Source organism: Podarcis filfolensis (assembly GCF_964270895.1).
Source record: "Podarcis filfolensis genome assembly, chromosome: 5".
In the NCBI taxonomy this organism is placed as follows: Eukaryota; Metazoa; Chordata; class Lepidosauria; order Squamata; family Lacertidae; genus Podarcis; species Podarcis filfolensis.
The window spans coordinates 76431298-76448991 of record NC_139608.1 but is presented as its reverse complement, the minus strand read 5'-3'; the positions used below and the strand labels follow the sequence as shown (position 1 = coordinate 76448991).

General features: G+C 41.6%; 2 protein-coding genes across 16 annotated transcripts in view; one reads left to right on the top strand and one right to left on the bottom strand.

The window, feature by feature from the left end:
* SHLD2 (shieldin complex subunit 2) overlaps nt 1-5038 on the bottom strand; it is a 30302-nt gene extending 25264 nt beyond the window's left edge. For 2 of the 15 annotated variants that reach the window (XM_083614646.1, XM_083614651.1), the window contains exons 1-3: nt 3770-4224; nt 2305-2615; nt 1022-1097 (exon numbers count right to left, since the gene is read on the bottom strand). The gene's annotated coding sequence lies outside the window, so the exon portion shown is untranslated. Of the gene's footprint in view, nt 1-1021; nt 1098-2304; nt 2616-3769; nt 4225-4248; nt 4437-4714 lie in introns of those variants that run through there. The other 13 variants (XM_083614656.1, XM_083614648.1, XM_083614655.1 and 10 more) reach the window with 13 other exon arrangements.
* The window catches only part of GLUD1 (glutamate dehydrogenase 1), a gene marked incomplete at its 5' end in the record, with an annotated part of 35362 nt that continues 22376 nt past the window's right edge, over nt 4709-17694 (top strand). Inside the window, one exon of the mRNA XM_083614770.1 lies at nt 4709-5156. Within this exon, the coding sequence (XP_083470896.1) occupies nt 4709-5156 (448 nt within the window). The remainder of the gene's footprint in view (nt 5157-17694) is intronic.

Genomic DNA, 17694 nt, shown 5'->3' with positions numbered 1-17694 from the left:
AGTCAGTGCAGATTGTGTTAAGAAAAGCAGAAGCAGATCCCTGGTTTTCATTAAGGATTGCTGCCATCTGAGGGCTGTTGCCTGCCTGCATACCATGTCCTTGAACTAGGGAGTCCTGTTGCAGTGACATCAGCACATAGTTAAAGTTAACTATGATTGCCCTTCTAATCATGGCTTCTGGTGGGTTCACAAACTATGCTTAAAACAAACCATGGGGGGCAGGGGGCAATGTCCCTTTGCAAACCATGTCCCATTATGTCTGCAACAGGTTGAGATGGTAGAAAAAGCAGCAGTTTAGTTATTCAGTTTTGTTGTTATAGCAGCTCTCGCCTTTAAAACCCCTGTGATCCTTTAGGTGAAAAGATACATTTTACAAAGTTTTTCTTGCTTGGGATTTGCAAGATGACTCATGGTGGAAGATGTGGTTTACTCATGCTTCAGTCAAATTGGCTTCTCTCATAAACACAGACTTGATTTGAAGATGCTTCCTCTGCAGAATCAACATGCCTTTAAGAACTCCCCACTGAACTATGGAAAATCGCTCTTACAGTGGAGAATATATAACGGTCAAGAAAGCTATGGTCAAGAAATAAAACCATAGTGAGAGAAGACTTTGTCAGAACCAGGCAATAGGAAGCTCCCTTTCATCTGGAAAATGTATGCAACACTCTTAAATCCACACATAACCAGAAAGTTGTAATGCCAAAAACTCCAGTTAGCATAACACAAAAAGAAAAATGTGTGTACTCCAATAACTCAGTCCAAAACACTCTTGAAGACAAATACTAGAAGGGCAAAGAAGCTACTTGCTTATATAACTGGCTCGGCCACATTATGGTTTGCATCAACCTATAGCAAGTAACATTATTTCAAAGGAGATTATTATGCATTGCACAAAAATATGGCTATTCATGCATTTTTTTAAAAAAAATCATTGTGCTTGTATTGTTGTATAGTGCCTGAATATTTTACATGAATTGGTGGAATGTAAATGTGGTTATAAAAGGAAAGTAAAATGTACCTTTTGTCACATAAGTTACTGACACATAAAACTGCACCCCAATATTTGTCAGTGGGAACTGCCAACATAATGTAACCTACATAACAAAATGGAGAACAGCAAACAACAAACTATAAAAACTCCAGCCATTAAATCACCCTGAACACATCATCCCACTCCTCTTTCTACATACCAAGAGACAACTATATTTACTTTTGAAATACAAGGCAATAGTCTAAGGATGCTATAGCCAACATGTTTTTATTAATATTGCTTCAAAAGTATTTCCCATTGCTAAAAAGGTTATTTGTTTTTCATAAAACTGGTTAGAACAATCTCCCTACAATCATAAACTAATTTAAATGCACACTGTTCTTTCCACTTCATATGTATTCCCAGCCCTGTAACCTTAGTTGATGTTGCAATACCCAGGCACCTGATAAAGAACTTTAAGGGAAAATATTTATGTAAAAGGCCATAGCAAGCAAGAAGCAGTAAGGGAGTACAGAGTGCATGAAACCAGTTTATGCTGGCCAACAGATCATATAAGCAACACAAGTTTAATGCAAGGGCAGTGTTTCAAACTGCCAGGTACAACATGTTGAGATTGATATTATGAGCTAAAATATAGGCCTGTAAAAGTCAGGGCTAAAGTATTTTATAATGGTCTAATGTTTACACATTACCCAATTGACAGAGCTTTATTATAAATATAGTAAGAAAAACTAGTGCAGTGCTGATGGAGTTAGATTTGGAGAGCTAAATTTAAATTCCACGGGTCAATTCTCTGGTTATGGCCAAGTTATTATTTCTCAAACTCTGGGACATGTGTGTAAAATGTAGGTCTTTCAGAACCAGGGTTATATGGTCCTGGCGACTGCTCCAGTCACCAGTTTAGATGCTGCATTCTGGATTAGTTATAGTTTCAGAGTCACCTTCAAAGATAGCCCCACGTATAGCATGTCACAGTAGTCCAAGTGGGTGATAACCTTACATACACAGGGCTGTGTGCACAGTACAGCCTGTCATTCATAGAATTGATGTAAATAAGACATCATTCTTATCTCCAATGTGGGCTACATTCTGCAGAACTGATATGGTGTCTCCCACATGAAACAATAATATTCAATTATATGGCAAACTCAAGAAATGTGGTTAATTCGTTACCCAGTGAACAAAATTCACACATTCCTGCTTTTCCCAGGAAATGTGCTACGAATGGATGAAACACTCCTGGCAGCTTTCTTGTTGACATGTCTGAATAGGGCACTACTTCTGGATTTCGCTGGTGGAAAGCAAATTACCTGATTGAAGAGGTACTTATTTCCCTTGGAACATTCCTTGTGCTGTTATTCAGTCTAACAGCCGGCTGGTAGGCTTCATCCTGTCCACTAGTAGGTGCCCCAGTCTGAAAACTGAAGCTCTTCCTATATTTGAACCACACATGAGACAGGAGGATTCCAGCTTGCTGTTTCACGGCTAGATCCCTTCCTTTCAAGTCTTGGCAAGCAAACTCTAGCTAAGTCAGCAGTTGGAACGTCCAGGAGGCTGGCGAAAATTATTTACTGTCATTGCCCTCCCCAGCATCTCTCTTTTTTTCTGCTGTTTGTCTTCTCTGGAAGAGAAACGAGAAAGCCAGCTGTAAATTATCTAACCTAGTGAGACAATCTTTCTATACAGTATTTAAGCCAGGCTGCTAAGTCTCCTTGACAGACAAAAAGAGCAGCACCAGCAGCTGGAACTTTATTGTATATTAACTTTCTTTTTGTTTTTTTCTATGCTTGCTGAATTATTGATTTCATTTTCTTTGAATTTATTCTGTAAACTGCTTTCTCCACTGACCTCAACCTCTGTGTTTTGTATTTAATAGTAAGTGGATTTTTCTTGTAAGCTGCTTTGGGCAAACTCAATGTAGAAAGGCAACATATAAATAATGTATTAATTTATTATCCATCAAAAGACCTATTGGTTCTAAGTAAGCATGCCAGTCAGCTGTTTACTTGTAAAAATAATAATCTGCTACTCTCTTTGTGTGCACCATAAGCAAACAACACACCATAAGCCATCTGCCAAGGTATGGAGGAGGAAAAATAACCATTTCTTAGACTAGAAGCAGCTCCAAGAGAACACACATAGTCTTAAAGGTGCACCATCACCAATTTTGGTCATTTGCACCACAGAAAAACAGTGATTCTAGGCTATTTTCCTAAGGGAAGAATTTTTCCAGGATTGTTCCAGGCCTTCTCAGTAGTCATCTGAAGACAGGCCTGTTCTGACGTTTTAATGTATTTTTTATCTCCTGTTGGAAGCCGCCCAGAGTGGCTGGGGAAATGGGCGGGGTTTAAGTAATAAATCATTATTTATTTATTATTATTATTATTACTGTCGAGCGCACACTGTGATATGTCCTCTCGTAGGATGTCAAAAAAATAAAGAACTCTGACTTTTAGAAGACATCTGAAGGCAGTCTTGCATAGGGAAGTTTTAAATGCTTGATGTTTTAAGTTAATAAGTTTCAGCAAAACTGAGTAAGAAGTACTCTGGATCAAAAAGTAAAGGGTCACTTGCAGGGGTTCTTTTGAGCAGGAACTCTGGGGAACGGAGTCCCTTTACTTATTTAAAATTAATTATTATTTGTCCGGGGGGCTGGAACGGATATACATGTACCCAATGCCCGTGCCAAAAATCCACCTGTATCCGTAATCAATAAAACTGTGGTCATTTCTAATCCAGATCGTGGTCTGTTTGAGTTGACTAATAACATCTTACATTTTGCCACTGCCTCGCACTGCGACTGGGCTCGCAGTAAACAAAGCAAACTTCCTGGCGAGTTTCCCCCTACTTCCTTCCCCCCGATAAAAATTAAGAAAGCAGCACTGGTCACTCAGGGATGCGGTGTGCGAAGTGTGAGGCAAGACATTTCCAGGAGAGCCTGAGGGAAGCCACCGCCGAGCAGCGCAATACGGGGGAAGGTCTAAGCCCGGGAGGAGAGGAATGCAAGGCGGCCCTCGGTGCCTGTCAGAAGGACCGAGAGGCCAGCGAGGCCTTCCTTTATTTACTAAAGCGGGGAGCCTCACGGCAGCTACCCTCCCGCGCCCACCGGCTTCGCCCGGAAACAGCCGACTTACCTCCCCCGCCCCCGAACATACACCCCAACGGTTAAAATGCAACCCCCGCTGCGCGCGCTTTGCTGAAAAGGAGGCGGGACAAACCGGAATGCCTCACCCAATCAAAAAGCGCTCTCTTACCTCAGACGCGCTTTCCCTCCACCGCCGCACCGCGCAGGCGCGCTTCCAAAAGAAAGCGCCGCCCGAGAACACGGGCTCCTCCCACAGCCGCCGAAGGAGGTGGCAGTTAGTGGCATGGGTGCGCCTGCGCAATGGGAGGAGGTATTACCACGACCCCTTCCCTTCCCCACCCTTTGGGCCCGCCCCCTGTTTGCCTCCCGCGGAGGGGTCCATTTAAAGGCAGCGGCGGGGGCCCGCTTGCCCTTGTTGTCGAGCCATTGGGCAGCAGCTTCCCTCCTCCTCCTCCCTTTGCTCCTCCCACCCCTTTTTCCCCGCCCTGCCGCGTCGACGCCCTTCAGTTTTCCCCCCTCTCAGAGCGGCGAGCGCCAGCCCAGCGTCTCCCTTGCCCTTTTGCCGCCGCTGAGGTAAACCGCCGGCCGCCCCCCCTCCGCCCCACGAGCCCCTTTTCGCCGCCGCTACCATGTACCGCTGCCTCGGGGAGCTCCTGGCGCCCGTCCGCGCCGCGGGCTCGCCGGCGCTGTCCGGCGCGGAGCCGTGCGCGGCTGCCCTGCTGGCGGGGAGCGGTCCGGGGAGGAGGAGGGCGACGACGACGAGTCGGGACGACGGCGGGCGCCGCCAATACAGCCAAGCGGTGTCGGCGTCGGAGGACGACCCCAACTTCTTCAAGATGGTGGAGGGCTTCTTCGACCGGGGCGCCGGCATCGTGGAGGACAAGCTGGTGGAAGGGCTGCGCACCCGCGAGAGCCCCGAGGAGAAGCGGCACCGCGTCCGCGGCATCCTGCGCATCATCAAGCCCTGCAACCACGTGCTCAGCGTCTCCTTCCCCATCAAGCGGGAAAACGGCGAGTGGGAGGTGGTCGAGGGCTACCGGGCGCAGCACAGCCAGCACCGCACCCCCTGCAAGGGAGGTGAGCCTCGCCTTCCCGAATACCCACCTCCTCCGCTTATTTCCGTGCGCGGCGTAATGTTTTCTCAAAACTTGGGTTCTTGTAGGACTACAGCTCCCATCGTCCCTGACCACTGGTCCTGCTAGCTCTAGGGATGATGGGAGTTGTAGTCCGACAAGAGCCGAGAACCTAAGTTTGAGAAACGCCAGCAGTGTGTTGTAATATGGCCTGGGGGACCAGAGTTCGAATGAGCCACGAACCTCGCTGGGTGGCCTTGAGTTTAACTGCTTCTTTGGGGATCACTGCTAGCCGAGTAGAATTGTCTTCCATAAACACGGTTTTTACAGCGAGTCCTACCTCACAGGGTTGTTGGAAGGAGAGGAACCATGCACACCGCATTGAGCTCCTTGGAAGAAGTGGTGGTGTACTGTATAAATAATAAAAACCACCTCGCCAAGCTGCTTGGTTTTCTTCCTCCCGAGTTGATTGATGCGCCTCCCTCTCTGAATGGCTCTACCTGAGCCCCAATGCAGAAAAAAGGCCATCTCAAAGCCTGTTCATTAAAACCAAAGAAAACAAGAGGGGGTGGGGAACCCTGAGTCATAATGAATGGGAAACAGCATAGTCCCAGCCAAGATAACTAGCGCTGTATTCTGTGTCCCAGCCAAAATAACTGTGTATCCATTGTGGCTTGGAAAGTGCTCAGTGTTTGAAGTGGCGCATGATTCTTAGCTTTTTTTTTTTTTTTTGCAGCAGTGGACCACTGAAGGGGGTAGCCCAGAGATGAGTTTTCCTCATCAGTAACTTTAGCAAAGTAAATGCCTTCCTACCATCTTCCCCATCAACATAGTCTGGAGTTACCATATGCATTGGGTGTGTGTACACCATGTACTTTGCTACTGAAGTAAACAGGTCTGCTGAGTGGGTTGGCTGTAATGTAGTCATTGCCCCCTTGAGAGCTTTCCCTTCTAATATGACTATTGTGGTTTCAACAGCTTAAAAAAAGATTAGTTTTGTGCCTGTTTACTTAGGAGTAAGTCCCATGTAACCCAAAAGAACTTTGGAGTAAACCTGCATATAAGATGAGGCTTCTTGGATTAGGTCACTTGCACATACGTGCTCAGCACTTAATTTATCACAATCAATTATTGTACCTGGGATGACTCCATTAGAAAGTATAGTTGTTAACAGGTAGTATCATAGTACTGAATTTGTATGTAACCTACCTTCCTGTGGTGTATGTGATCGGGGATTCCACTTACTTTTAGCTTTGTAACAGTATGTTAAAGTAGTTTGGGATGAGAGAGACTGACCCATGATCACCTGGTGAGGTGTGTGTGTTTTTGTGTCTCAGATTCTCTCATTCTAAATATGTGATGTCTTCTTTGCATCTGCCAAGAAATGTCTTGCAGAAGTCATCAGAAGCTGAAAGTGAAAGTGGGAGCACTCTCTTAACTGGTGAAGTTGGCACAGAACAAAGATGTGAAAAGCTCGCCTGCTAAATTTCTGCCGACCAGGCAGTTTTACACATGCAAAGAATAAAATACATGGCAACTAACTGTTTTGTGCAGGCAAATGTGTGGCTAGCCTAGCTGCCATGTTGGCATCACTGGCATCATGAAGGGAATCTGCATCACAAGCAGAAGGTCCGAGGTTCAATCCCAGGCATTTCAAAATAGGGTTGGGAGAAACTTCTACCTAAAATCTTGGAGGGCCACTACCTCTATAAGGCAGCTTCCTATGTTCCTATTTTCCACAGTGCCTTGGATCTTGCACTGTTTGGGGGTATTGTGGAAGAGAAATGGCGCCCACCACAAAAAAATAGTTAAGAATATTCGGAGAAACCTCTGCAGTGGGCTCTTTCTAAGCAGTGAAGGGAGGAAATATAAAAAAAAATCCCTTTAAAAGCTGAGAAATTCAGCTTTGCTGTAATAGTACATACCAAGAGTACATACCTTCTCCAGTTTTGAAACACTCATTGTTCTAGGCTCATTTTGCTACAATTTCATTACCCTGAGCAGTTTCTGAATTCTGGGTGCAGTACTACACCTAAGATTTCAGATTAAAAGTAGGAGGAAAGGAGGACCTTTTTCTGCCTCTCCACTTCCAACTACTCTCTGAAGACTGGAGAAGAGACCCTCTTAAGAATATTAGGGAGGTTGGCAGGAGAAGGACTAGACGAGGGGTCAGCAAGGTTACCTCGCCTGAACCGGTACACTCCAGCCAAGATCCCTCCATGGGCCGGATCGTGTGAGCGCCTGTGCCCATGATATCCTGTGTCTGCGCAAATGTATTTTCCAGCATCTGCGTCTGCGCAGACGCAATTTTCGGCATGTGCACATGCGCAGATGAAATTTTCGGTGCAGCAGAAGCATGTTCCTGCCCCATGCTGTGCTGGTTTAGCGCTGCATGCGGGGACTTGCTGAGCGGGCGGCTCAGTTTGGGGGTGGCTTGTGGGCCAGTTAAACAACCCCCGTGGGCCACTTGTGGCCCATGGGCCTTAGGTTGCCAACACCTGGATTAGACTATGTGAAAAATGAACATAATATTTTAGCTGCAGTTCATTCATTTTCAGCTTTGTATTCTTGTTATAAAAAAAGCACGCCTAGACATTCCGTTGTTGCGCCCATAACCTAGGTTTAAGGTGCCATTTAGCTCCTAGTTTTCATATCTCAGTTTCTAACACTGGTCTTCTTTCCTAAACTTCTTACAAAAATTGTTTTCTAGTTTGCTAACTACATAAAGTGTAGAATTCTTATGTGCTTTTCCATAATTGTTTCCATACCACCTATATAATTTAAGTAATTACTATTTAAAAATTGCTCCTTTGGGAGTAGTCATATGCTGTATAGTAGGCAGTCTCTCCTGCACAAGAACTCGTCTATGATTTACATACTCCAGCACCATATCTATATCCATGACGCTGGGAGTAAATGTGCCTTGAGGGTATGTAAGATGGAAGTAATTGTTTGTGCCTTGGGAGGTAACACTTAATTTCTTTGGGAATGGAGGAGGAAATACTGTTTCCAAAGGCAAACTGTTGAGTAATCCTGTAGGGATTATTCAGTATTAGGTGCCTCACTCCACACATGAGAACATACGCTCATAGAAGACAGAGGAGTAGAGCTTTGGCATTTATCATTAAGTTAAATAAGTGCCTTTTCATTTTTTTGTCTGCTTGCTTGTGTGATCAGGGTAGAACTATAATGCAATCATATACATGTTTACTCAGAAGTAAGACTTTCAGTATGGCTTATTCCTGTGACATCTCATATGTCCCATGCAGATTAGCTAAGGAAGCAAGGATCAGAAAGGGGACAATTTGCATCCTTCTGAGGCTTTGTGGAGAGATTTAAACGTGTCTGCCCACTACTGAAACTGCTTTAACAAAAAAATAGATATTTGGGCTGCTGTAGCTAGAAAAACATAATGGGGGGGCAGATTAGACCATAATGCATGTGGCGGTCAGTTGCCTAATGGCAAATCCTGCAAAAACTTAAGAACTCTAAAAACATCCTTTTCTATGGTATTCTGTGCTCCTGATGAGGTTACATTGGCACAAAGGTTGTTAAGGTGCATTTTGGCAATCAGAGAATTTAATCTCTTGTTCCGAAAGAAAATCATTTCAACATTCTTCCTCATCTCAGCCCTATGACAACTGAACTTCCTCCAAATTCTTGCAGCAGCTCACCACAGACTTCTTTCCTGTTGAGTTTTATAAAAAGATCCTTTGTGGAGTGGAGGAACTTAGTGTACAAAGTTTCAAAGAAGCTGGTTATTTATTGGGATTGTCCTCCTTGAAGCTCCTGTGATTTTTGCTTAATCTACAGTGGCTGTATCAGCCTCAGATGCAAGTACAAGAGCTGTTTGGTATGCCAAAATCATGCTCTAAGTTTGGTAATGCAGAACAGTATGTATGTTTATTCTTCAGACAGTGGAGTTTACAAAAGAAATTGAAACATCCAGATAAATGCTCAGTAAATCTGAATAACAAATGGAAAGGAAATCCTATAATACAGTATATAAATACTAACAGAACCTTATCTAACGTAAAATCTTTTCCAAAATTGGTTAACATCACATGATTGTATGAATAATAGTGAGTAAAATAACTACTCCTTTGGAAGGGAACTGATTTATTCTTTAGTGACCAGATATTATGGTGAAGATAACCTCAGAGATGCACAAAGCAACTGCCGTATTCTGCTTGCAGCTCCTACGTCTTGCTGACATAGTAGTTTTGCAATATTAACTTTTATCAGTGTTTTATTGAGTAGCACCTAGTTACCAGTAGAGCATACAGTATTGCACGAGAAGCTCGGTTAGGTTGGATTGGCTTATGTGTAAATGCAACTGAGATCCCCAAATCCCCATTCTACACTTTAGTGACCTGCTCCATACTCAAGTTTCCCCAGAGTTGGGAAGTCATAATTCCTATGATTTTCATGCATTAGTTCAATATTTTCTATGTAGAGAAAACAGTATTAGCGGTAGAAAGTCAGCTGAGAAGTAGTGATGTTGTATATATGTACCTTTGTAGTGACTGCTGGAGGTGGTAACCCTCCCCTGGGTAAGTTTAACAGTCATGCCCCTAGCTCTTTCCCTTTCCCTCCAACTCTTTGTCTGCTTCATTTGTTATTTATTTGCAATTATTAAAAACTTAGTAAGTTTAAATTTAAAAAGTATATCGAAGGAGTGGGATAGTGATCTATGTAGTGAGTATGACAAAAAACACAGATCCAGTTGTAGTTTGTGCCACCCATACAGCTGCCTCTTGAGATGCATAGTTTTCCCGAGTTACTAAACTAAGCTCCAGATATCCATAATGTGCCCTAGAATGGGAAGTATCTAATACTTTTGATAGGCTTGCTATGAAAGCTTGTTGCTGCTGGTTGACTCCTTGAAAAATAAAAACTTGCATCCGAGAGGAGACCTCTTTTGTAATAGGATCCAGACAGTTCCTTTAGGGGCTTCCAAAGGTTTGTCTGCATTCAGGGAGATTTGGGACAGCTGTGAATATCTGACCCTTTCCCCACATCAGTGCTACTTTTTAAGAAAAAATAATAGAGTGGGGTTTACTAGTAGAAAAACCCATGCCCAAATAAATCCTCACTCTGTTCAGCTAGGGATGGTGTTCACATCCTGCCTGGACACCTTACTGCAGAAGTCTGACCGTTATATCCTAGTACTTGGAAAAACTAGAAGCAAAGCTTTTTATGACTTCACTGCTGTGTACTGACAGATGTTCATATACTGATTCTTGATACAGCATTGATAATTTAAGGAAAATTTACTTAGAAACACCAGTATTGGGGCCTACTTATGATTTTAAAAAATAAATACGCTCGATCCTTTGGGGTAGATAGGATAAAGTAAATGTTTGAGCTTCAAGTAGATGCTTGGATACTAAACAAAATTTGGCTTTGGCTGTTTGCTGTCAGCATAGCTGAAAGAAATCATTAATCTAGGACGGAACAACTACTAAGCTGAAAGATAAGACCTGCTGTTTACCAGGATCAGTGTTAAATACTCAGAAGATTAAAGTCAAAAGGTCAAAAGTGGTGGATTTTTTTAAAGGTTTGCATACATTGAAATGTTAATCAGTCAAAGGATTTTGAATTATTTTTATTCTTTACTAAGGTTATGATGTCAGATGTTCGGTGAAATTTAGAGTGCTTCACTTGTTAATTTTTCTAAAAACAAAGGTTTTTTCAGCTGCTTGAGGCCCTGTAATTGGAGATTCAAGGCCACTGAATTTGGAACATTCTGCATGCAAAGCATGTGATCTACCATAGAACTGTGGCTCTTTTAAGGAGCTCATACTGAGTATTTATGTAGTGCTTCTAGGGAAGCAGTTTTCAAGCTCTCTTTTGTTGTTGACAGCTTGGTAGTCTTGGTGGACCACTTTATAAACATTTTTCTTTCATACCAACATCATTACAACCAGTGCTGTAGTATGAAAATTACAGTGCGGGACTTGGACTAAGCTGCTGAGAAGGTCCCCTTCTGGTAATCTTTTTTTTTTCCCCCAGAAAGTAGTAAACTGCATCAAAGGAAAATCATAAGCTCTAGGGGAGGGGTAAGCAACCTAAGGCCCGTGGGCTGGATGTGGCCCAATTGCCTTCTAGGTCTGGCCCACGGACAGTTCGGGAATCAGCGTGTTTTTACATGAGTAGAATGTGTGCTTTTATTTAAAATGCATCTCTGGGTTATTTGTGGGGCATAGGAATTCGTTCATTTTTTTTTCTTTTCCAACCACATGGTCTGAGAGATGGTGGACTGGTCCATGGCTGAAAAAGGTTGCTGACCCCTGCTCTAGGGGCTATAGTGCCTTGTTTGCTTATTGGATAAATTTGTCCCTAGTCTAAAAGCACTTACCCCCATCTGGGGGGGGGGGGGGAGGGAATCGTACAGAAGCAGCCTTTCCATCACTCACCAGAATCGTGCTCACACACGGATGATTGATAGACCACAATTTGAGAACCTTTCTTCTATGGTGATCAACGTACTTTAACACATTATCTTAATAATCTAAACAACTCTGTAAGGTAGATAGCATTGCCATATCAGAGCTGGCATACTGAGATATAGTAATGCACCTAGTGATTTTGTGGTTTGAAGCAACATGGTGTTCTGGCTACCCCCCCCCCCCCAAACTCTCACATATAACACACCCTGCTCTACCATACTTGTGGTGGGAAGCAGATAGAAACTGCTGGGTTCTTTTTTATATAAGTGACTAATAAAAGAAATCCTGTTTGATGTAACACATGGCACATAATGTAATTCATTAATACAAATAAGATAATTTATATAAAAAGTCGTCATTTATATAAAGAAATGCAAAATTTTCCCAAGATCTCACTTTGCCTGTTTGACTGCGTGCTTCGAGGCGGTGCTTAACGGGAAACTACAGCTGTTCTTGTTAATCATATAGACAGCTGCCTAGAGAACTAAATGTATCCACTACAGGAAGTAGGAGTTAGCAATGTGCAACAAACTTCTGACTCTGTCTGTACGTCTCATAAAAAGCTTGTTAGACCAACAGATTCAGGACCTGAAAGTAAACTCTTGATCCTATAGTGATGAACAAATCTGTGCTGATTCTTTTGTCAGCAAGAGTAGATGATTGACTTCAGATCCTGTTCAAACAGGGGATCTTAAATCCTGTCAGCCTTGCATATTGGTATGTAATATATTTAAAGTCGTAGCAGTTTTAACCAATACTAGATTAATAACTGCAAGTGTCTCTGCTGGAGCACAACATAAAAATTAAACTGCAAATGGTTACTTGTTTCTAACTACATAATTTTATATCACTTGCTGCCTTTTGAATTACTGCTGATAATTAAATCTCAAATGCTGTTTGTTTACTCAGTGAACCATATATTCTTTATAGTGTGCATAAAACAAAACAAATTTGGAAATACTGATATAAAGGTAGTTTGTCCTCCCATGAACCTGCTGAACAATTAAATCCTATAGATTTCTAGTATGGACCCCAGCATTCTGAACTTTTTGCCTTCTCATCCATTCTTAAATTGAGTTTGGCCTCAATAAAGTGATGCCTGTGTATGTTGGCAGTCATGTACTCTTCAGATTGCACTATACAGTTTTTTAAAAATGTATATAATAGGGAAACAGACAATTTCAGATTGGCAGACTCCAGTGTGATTCTTTAATTCATTGATGACACGACTTGTCCTTATGTGCTGTGGGGTATTTGCCTACCTGTTGCCTAATAAGATGTTGGCTGTCCCTTCCCTAAGGCTGTGTAGAGGCTGCTGCAATGGGCAATAGTGATCTGACACTCCATTAGCTTCATACGATTAGTTTCATATGGTTATGAGTGGTCGTAGTACTTACAGAACATGAGTCATAAATCCGTGATAGAGTACATGGGACTTTCTGTATGAAAAAAACAAGTTCAAGAAAGATTCATCTTTGAGACCTTGAAGAGCTGTTGCCAGTTAGAGTAGATGGTGCTGTGCTAGATGGTGCATTAGTCTGGCTTTGTATGGTGGCAACTTCATTTGCTCATGTCATAAACATAAACAGAAGGGCCCTGCTGGATCAGGTTGAAAGCCCAACTAGTCCAACATCTAGTTCTCACTAACCAGATGCCTATGGAAATCCCACAAGCAGAAACAAATTGGCCAACTTGTTTTGTCCTGTGTTCATACTTAGAAGGTTCTTATTGTCAATGCAACCATCTTCACTTTTCCTTTCAATTAAGATTTTATTACTAAAAAAATACCTAATGTGTGTATATCTAGCAATGTCTAAATAGTATTAAATCCAGATCACTCAAGTGTGGCTTGGTGTTGTATAGGGAAACCAAATACAGTGGTACCTCAGGTTAAGTACTTAATTCGTTCCGGAGGTCCGTACTTAACGTGAAACTGTTCTTAACCTGAAGCACCACTTTAGCTAATGGGGCCTCCTGCTGCCACCATTATGTCCCCATCATTGCTATTTATTGTCACTTAAACTTGGTTACCTTTTAAATGATCCCTCTTTCTCTACTTTCTTATGTCTGTGATGCGTGTAGCAATATATGTTACTTTAAAAAAAATCTTTTTCTTTTGAGAGTAGCTAACCTAGTTTGGGTGTGTTGATATGGAGACAGCCATAGGGGAAAAATATGTGAAATACATATTTTAAAACTCTATAGTTTATTCTTCCTTTCATAAGCAGAAGTCACAGGATTGCTCTCAAGTTTGCTGATGATTCCAGAGTAACTTTCACTACTGTTCCATTGCAAAGGAGGTGAATCAGTTGTTAATAAATCACAATGTCTTTCTAAGATAACTTGCATTTTTGGGTGTGCCAGGGAAGGAAAATCCCTGAACAAGTAAGATTCTTTGCTGGTTCAAGTGGAAAGTATTTTGCATAGCTATGAGTCATTTAAGTCTTTTACAGAAAAGCATCTTGTCTCCTCGTCTTTGAGTTTTAGGAGTTATAACAGTATTGTGCACAACCAAATAAGAAATGTTAACTTTGCTGTGTAACTTCCATGTAGGGGCCTTGCCCCTGCCCTTCAGCACTTTTCCAATGGAGCTCATTGTTTAGCTTCATAAAACAGTGGGTAATTTTCATAGCTTACTTGGTTAAAAACAAAGTATCAGTGAGCTATCAGTAACAAGATCCTCCTGCCTTATTTCTTTTTAGTCTTCTGGTGTTCCGTCAAACAGATAATGCCAAGATACAACATTTTAACCTTTTTGGTATGCTGATGCAACAGATTGGGCTGTTTAAAATTACATGTCATGTTGATAAACCTAGATGCATTGCCAAACACACACAATATAGTTATTTTCCTTCTTTGCTGATCGGGAACAAAGACAGTGATTTGACTGAGAGGTTATTTGAACCACTGTCTCACCTAGTCGCAGCTTGACTTATAGGTGATAATTTTGCAGGTACTTTGAGATGGTATTGCAGAGCTAAGCTGCTCATTGGAGCACATGTTCTTTGTGGTCCATTATGGTCTCTTGTCAAACTACTGTGCAGTTTTCTGTAGTACTTCAAATGGGAGTTGGGAAAAGCCATAGCAAGCTCCTAGCAGTTGGTACCGCTACAATCTATGAGGGTGGCAGTTTGCTGTGGAATCTTATTCAGTAGCTGAGTTGAATGGGTCAGTGATGATGATGATGATGATGATGATGATGATGATAATTTATATACCACTCTATGCCCACAGGCCTCAGGGTGATTCACAAAATAAAATTGCAATATAAAAATGTAGACTACATAATCATAATAAAAACAGAAACCAAATAATGCCCCCCCCCCATTTTTTAAGGGCATTGGATGACAATCAACCAAAGGCCTGGTTAAAGAGGAATGTTTTTGCCTGGCACCTAAAAGTGTGTAATGTAGGCACCACGCGAACCTCCCTGGGGAGATCATTCCACTGCAAACAAAGGCCCGTTCTCATGTTGCCACCCTCCACACCTCTCAAGGAGGAGGCACACGAAGAAGGGCTTCAGAACATTATCTCAGGGTCCAGGTAGGTTCATATGGAAAGAGGTGGTCCTTGAGGTATTGCAGTTATGAGCAACTAGCTTCCTTGCACAGAATACCTGAAGCAGTTTTCTAGGCTCTTTTAAGTACAGTAAAGTCTATACTTGCTGATATTTAAACATCCACAGCACTTTAAACATAAAGATATGGCTACTTAACTCCTACATATCAATGCACCACCATTTCATGAATGTATCATTTATCGTCCATTTCCCTTTTTGCTATATGCACTACAGCTGCATCATATTCAATAATATTTTATTTGTTTTACTTAGAGATGGAATTGATTGCACAGAAGCTGCTTGCGCTCTGGACTAGTCAAATTCACTTGGGAATATGACTACAATAGCTAAAAATGGTCTTTACCTTCATGCACTACATCTGTAACCTACTATTTCTGAATTAGCTCCAGTTCCATAGTAGGGTGTAACAAACGTAGCTGCCAGAGAGACATTACATACAGTCTTATTCTATTGAAGATTAGTTGTCTTCCGTATTCTGTAGTGCACCTAATTGCAGATGGTCCAAAGCTGAATGGATTTTGTCTCAAATTGCAGTTTATGAAACTCCTTCATTTATTGAAGTTTGGTCATTTAAATAAATGAGATAGTTCATGTAAGTACTGTATATTTATTTGAGAATTAATTTTAATAGGCTCTAGCAGTGCTGAAGAATCCCTGATATTAAGTTGTCTAAATACCAAAGAAATTGAAGGATCCCCTCCCCCAGGTCTTTAAAGGATTATCAACTAAACATTTGATTCTAGCACCAAGCAGCTGGAAATATTCCAGCCTTAATTGTGATTCAGGAGAGCTACATATACAAGGGGCTTGCACTAGTTCAGCAGGTTTAGAAAAGTTTTTTTATGTGGGTTTGGGGGTGGGTGAATGTTCTACCTCTTGGAAACTGTCTTTTGAGCTCACATACTACTCCCATAGTTCTTTGGGTCCTAGTCTTTGGTTCCAGTCAAACTGGAAAGAATAATAAGTTGACTGAAAACTAAGACTGAAATTAATACTCAAATTAATATGTATATCCTTATCTAGGGTGCCCAGGTATTGAATGATTCTAATGCATATACAGTGTAGTTTGGGTTCTCAAGTATTGAATTGCTGCTTTTGCTTTCTAAGGGTATTGGTGGCATTTTCAGTACAAAACAGTACAGTATCTCACTGTTAAAAAAAAACAACCTGCCTTGTGGATCCAACTTGGTAAATTTCTAACTGCTGGAATGAACTTGTCGTGACAGTTACTGAACTTGCTACCTTGCTCAGGGGATTGGGCAACCCTAAGCGTGCTAGCAGACAGCAGGCATGCCTCCGATTAATGTGCTTCCGAAAGACTGGAATGATGAAATGTTGACTCCAGCTAGAACAAACACTGCAATACTGTATGCCCTTGTACATTCCAGGCATGTTATCATTAAAAAGTAGTTCATCTCTTTCCTCCATATGCAGTTACTAGCTTGGCTTCAGAAATGAAGGTGAATGTAAACTGAAACATTTCTTCTCCAGCAAATGATACCAGAGTTGTCAAGGGAATACCCATATTCAGAATGCAGCAACTACGCAGAACAGTGTGGATGGCTCTTGTTTCATTGTACTGTCTCAACTATCAATGGTCCTGCACTTATATTTTCTTAATGGCAACAACATCACAACTTATGGTTCAAGTAGTTCCTTGAGAAAGGCAGCATGTCCTGTCTTAACACTAATTTTTCATGTATTATAGTTAAACAATTAGTTTACTTTCTAGATGCAGAATTGAAAGAGGAATCATTTGAGCTGATTTTGTGTTTCTTAAATACAAATGGAGTTTCTAGAAGCCACTTTTGTACAGCATTGAAACCTCATTTAGCTGACCTTTCTTTGTAGGCTTTCCCTAGAAATATATATATTGGCTAAAGTGACACCTTCCAATTGTTTGTTTCTCCCAGAGCAAGTGTATATCAAGAGGAAGTAATTCGTAGGTCATTGCTCAGCCCCTTTCACAAAAGGCAAAGGATAATAAATTTTGTTTAGATTTTAGATTTTGTTAAGTCACTGTAATATCAAAATGAAGGGGGAGAATTCTTTTTCTTTAAAGTGGAAATTATTCATATTGTGGCTTCAGGTATTCCAAGCAACCAAAACTAGCCTCTTGAGGAACAGCTTCCTGCATATGGTAGTAATTTCCAAACCACACACTAACAACCAAATGTGAAGACAGCATTTTGCTCCAGTGCATAAGGGCTAGAATTGGAGTGTACCAGTTCTTTGCCTGTAACACTGCAAAACAATGCCAGAATTGCAGGGGTGTTAACCAATAATAATAATTTTATTCCTTACATGCTGCCCATCTGACTGGGTTGCTCAGCCACTCTGGGCAGCATCTAGCAAAATACTCTAAACAGTCAAACATTAAAAACTTCCTTAGAGTGGGTAGCACAAACATTCAGGACAGATTGTGTCAGTGAGCTTCTTGGCATATTTATTAATTGCTACTAATCAAGGAAGGGTATTCAGTTTTAGTCCTTGAATCCACACACAGCTTT